This window comes from Oryzias melastigma, linkage group LG6, assembly GCF_002922805.2.
Source record: "Oryzias melastigma strain HK-1 linkage group LG6, ASM292280v2, whole genome shotgun sequence".
Classification (NCBI taxonomy): Eukaryota; Metazoa; Chordata; class Actinopteri; order Beloniformes; family Adrianichthyidae; genus Oryzias; species Oryzias melastigma.
The window spans coordinates 11,767,908-11,772,472 of record NC_050517.1 but is presented as its reverse complement, the minus strand read 5'-3'; the positions used below and the strand labels follow the sequence as shown (position 1 = coordinate 11,772,472).

Below are 4,565 nucleotides of genomic sequence, written 5' to 3'. Positions count from 1 at the left end.
AGAAAAATGCCATAAGCACACGTTAAAAAACAGAATACTCTTCAGAGGGTGTCTTTTATACCACCCTGTATTAATGACAGCTTTAATGTGGGATTTTTTTAATCATAAATGTAAATCCTCAAGTTAAAATTAGATTAAATTTATGATTTTCCTTGATTATAAATTAATTTATCTTTCAAAAAATGTATATTTAATGATTTAATTTGCTTATGAGAAGTACCTTGTGCTTAAAGAAGTCAAATTAAACAAGGCTACATCATAAAGTTAGACATTTTATATTAAAGACTACATAACTATATTTGTTTGGTTTAAAAAAAATATAAAGAATCGCTTCAAAGAAAAACTGATTCAAAAAATTGATCTGAAAAATCATGAGAAACTCTGCTCCAGAATGGATCTGTCAAAAAAAACTGCTAATAAGTTCCTCAAAGGAAAAAATAACGGCATAAATAAAGATTTTTTTAAGTCTTCTGTCAAAAAAATAAAACTCCCAGAGTAGATACATTTCAAAACTGAATCCCGATGATTAATACTGTCTGTCAGACTCAAATAAATGAAAATATGCGTTTCTGTCTTTGCGTCAGGACATCAAACATCTCTGCGGACGAATCTTTCTGTGGATTAGAGAGCAGGGAATGCCATAACTCTGTAAACAAACACATTTCCTCGCCTGCGGTTTGCACGGTCTGCCAAACGTGAAATAGCTTTGGCAGATTGATTACTTTATCTGCTCTTTAAGACCAGCCTCATCATGCCAAATGTTTTTTTTGTTTTTTTCTCCCAAACAGTCCACTGGGACTAACTCAACGGAATAGACGAAACAAAAGATTCCGCTCAGTAAACACTCGCATGGGTTTTTGGGAGTAGGTATTGCGAAACGAGCTGAACAAATCCTTTTGTTCGAGACACGGCGTCTGCACTACGATTTCTGGCAGGACCAAGAAAGCTTCAAAAATAAATTAGATTAAGTGGGGAGGACAAGTGTCTGGAAGAGAAGTCTTCTGGGTTTTACAGGTTGGCTGCTTTTTCCACAAGGGAGGAACTTTTATAATGAATATTCAGTCTAAAAAGGGGAAAAGTGGGAAAATGTTTCCAGCACAAATCAATGCTTGATCCACTTGATTAGGTTAGGTTTCCCCCAACAGCTAAGTTTGGGAAAATGTCATTTTTCAGCACAAAATAATAATAGAAGTAACCTTACGGGCTGTAATTATTCAGAGGATATTGCAGGAGAACAAACCCTGCAATTCTGCTAACCTGCTGCTATGAGTACGTATGGATTCATTATTGGAAGTTGACTCACTGCCGACTTTACAGGCCAAAAAGTAGCTGCTTTGAAAAGCTTGTAAAAGCTCTGATAGACAGACCATAAAGTCAGTATTTCTGTTTGAAGGTAAAACATAAAAAAAAACTCCAAATGTCAAACTTTATGTGACGTTTGAGGCATCTGTCAAACTTTTCTAAGGCGAAATTGTATGACATGACAGAAGCAGCAGCTGCTGATCAGTCTGCTAAACTGAAACTAAAAAAATATAGCATTACCTACGATAATGCTAGTGTGAATGCTGTAAAGTTGGGTGTGGCCATTGACAATGCTAGTGCTGGTAGCTGAAGATGCTGAAATTAATAGCTAAAAAGACTGAAGATGATAGCTGAAATCCCTGAAGTTGATGGCTAAAATCGCTGAAGCTAATAGCTAAAAATGCTGAAGCCGATAAGAAGTTTAGCTAAATGTCAAATTGGCCTTCAAGACTAGGTAAAAGTCCAATTCAGAAAAAAAAACAGCTAGCATAAAGCTGACATATTAGCTAACTCCAAATTAGCCTAAAAAACTGAAAAAAGCCTAGATAGGCCAAAACAGCTAGCACGTAGCTAAAATATTAGCTAATCTCCAAAAAGGCCTAAAAACTGAAAAAACCCAAATTAGCTGAAATAGCTAGAATGTAGCCAAAATATTAGCTAAACTACAAAGTACCATGAAAAAAAAATGAAAAAAGGCAAAATTAGTCATAATAGCTAACATGTGGCTAATATATTAGCTAAACTCCAAAACAGCATAAAAACTAAATAAATACTAAATTATTCAAACTAGCTAGCTAATAATAGCTTGCTAAAATATTAGCTAAACTACAAAATTCCCTTAAAAAAATGAAAAAAGCCTAAATTAGACAGAATAGCTTACATGTAGCTGAAATATTAGCTAAACTACAAAACAGCATAAAAACTGAAAAATAAAATATTAGCTAAATCCCAAATAGCATACTAGACTGGGAGATGTCTAATTTAGCAAAAACAGCTACCATAAAGCTATAATGTTAGCTAACTTCAAATTAGCCTAAAAAACTGAAATAAGTTTAAATGAGCCATAAAAGCCAAAACAACAGTATTTAGCTGAAATAATAACTAATATATAAAATAGCCTTAAAAACTGAAAAAAGCCTACATTAGCCAAAACAGCTAGCATGTAGCTGAAATAATAACTAATATCTAAAATAGCCTTAAAAACTGAAAAAAGTATACATTAGCCAAAACAGCAAGCATGTAGCTGAAATATTTGTTAAACTCAAATTGCCTAAAAAACTGAATGAATCCTAAATTAGCCAAAATAGCTAGCATGTAGTTAGCATATTAGCATATTAGCATATTAGCTAATCTCAAAAAAAAAAAACAAAAAAAAAAAAAATCTAAAAGCTGTGATAAACCGACCACAAAGTTACTATTTCAGTTTGAAAGGTAAAAACATTAAAGAAAAAAAGAAAAAAAAAACTTTAAATGTCAAACTTTAGGTTTGAGGTGTCCGTCAAACTTTTCCAAGGCAAAATTTCACGACATGACAGAAGCAGCAGCTGATGAGTCTGCTAAACTGAAATAACAGAGGAGCTTTCAAAGCTTCTTCTTGTTTTTATCAGTGGAAGCAGACCAGGCTCAGCCAGCCTCTGGCTTGCTGCCCCCGGGTTCTTAGTCGTGGTGATGCATTGGCTGTCTGGAGAAGAGGTTTTTCCGTTGTGGATTCTGATGGTTTTGTAGGGATATTCTTGACTTTGGCAGCTCGACTGCTAGACATGTCAGGTAAACAGGGCTGGATATGACAAAATAATCCATCCTGGAGTTTGATTTTGTTTGTTTTCTTTAGACAAAGATTTTAAAACTTTATTTAAATTGCAAAAATGCCACATTTAACAGTCCTTGGTGATCCCATAAAGACTTTTTAATATAGAGACAGTCTTTCAATTTCTTGACATCAGGACGTCACAACCCACCAGGACGCCTGGCCTTTGACTTGCAGGGCAGGAAGCAAAGACAGTCAGTCAGTGGGAGCTCTGGCTTTCACAGCTTGTGTGGGAAAGCACGTTGGCACCTTCTGTGTGATGTGACGCCTCATTTTTAAGACTTTACAGATCAAAGTGAGCCTCAGGTTGTGGGATAAACAAAGGTGGTGCGTGCTACATCCTGACAGGAATCTGTTAAAAGTTTCTTCACTCAGAGGTTCCAAAAACAGTACTTTATTGGTGTCATTTGTGTTTATAAATACATCAGGAAGAGAAATCAGAAAGTCACAGCATTTAAAGCCAATTGGAAGAGCAGATTCCTGTGGATTTCTGAGATGATTGAAATAAAAATACTTCTTTAATCACATGCCCCAACAAGTCTTAGTAATTAATCATTTCCTTATTTTTTCTCTTCATAGAAAAGGAAAAAAAAATCATTATAAGAGGTATTTGAGTACTAACAAGTTGCCAAGATATCCCCAAAAAGCACAGAGTGGACTTACCTTGACCAAGCAGAGAGCCGATCAGAGAGCAGAGGAGCGCAGCACGCAGCGCCATTCAGGCCAGATTCCGCAAACAGCTGCGAAGGAAAAGAAAAAAAGGCGACTTCTCTGCTGCTGCAGCCACTGTTTGGTGGGTATGAGGGCTGTGTGAGCGACTGCTGCTGCTTTGGAGGAGAAAGAAGAGGGAAAGAGGTGGTAGTGATGGAGCAGGGAGTCACAGTTGGAGCGTGACTAGTTGTGAGGGGGGCGGGCAGACACTGTTTGATACTATCTTCTGTCCTTTTAACCTGAAATACCTTCAATTATCACACATTTTGATCTATTTGGAGGATTTCAGATATAAGCTCTCTATTTGCATTTCTGAATGACATTCCCCGTGTAGTAGAGGTCAAAATCCGTCATCTATTCAGATTTTATTCTTTTTCTTACATCCACATTTTTTTATCTCTTTAAGGGTCTGACACATTTAACACTTAATGAACCATTTGGGTCAATTTCACACAGACAACAAAGCTACAAAGTCTTATTTCACCCTTTAGAGAAATAAGACACTGCTTTGTATTGGTGTTATTGTTACTACTAGAATATTCTTTGAATAAAAAGTTGCTTTTTGGCACAAATAAAACAGAAACACAAAAATATAGCATATTTCGACAGAGGTTCATATAACTTCCTTTTAAAATAAAAAATACCCTTTACCATATAAGATCATCCCAAGGGGCAGCACATGTATTGGTAGGCAGTGTAATGACAACAATGATAAAAACATTTTTTTTGTTTGTTTTGTTTTTTT

The 4,565-nt window shown here is 35.6% G+C and overlaps 1 protein-coding gene across 3 annotated transcripts in view; it reads right to left on the bottom strand.

Moving 5' to 3' along the window:
- fbln1 (fibulin 1) overlaps positions 1 to 4,340 on the bottom strand; it is a 41,771-nt gene extending 37,431 nt beyond the window's left edge. Inside the window, exon 1 of one of the 3 annotated variants that reach the window (XM_024282072.2) lies at positions 3,773 to 4,340. In XM_024282072.2, coding sequence (XP_024137840.1) covers positions 3,773 to 3,827 — 55 coding nt within the window. In that variant the 5' untranslated portion in view covers positions 3,828 to 4,340. Of the gene's footprint in view, positions 1 to 2,781; positions 2,999 to 3,772 lie in introns of those variants that run through there. The other 2 variants (XM_024282073.2, XM_024282074.2) reach the window with 2 other exon arrangements.
- Between the last annotated feature and the right edge of the window lie 225 nt (positions 4,341 to 4,565).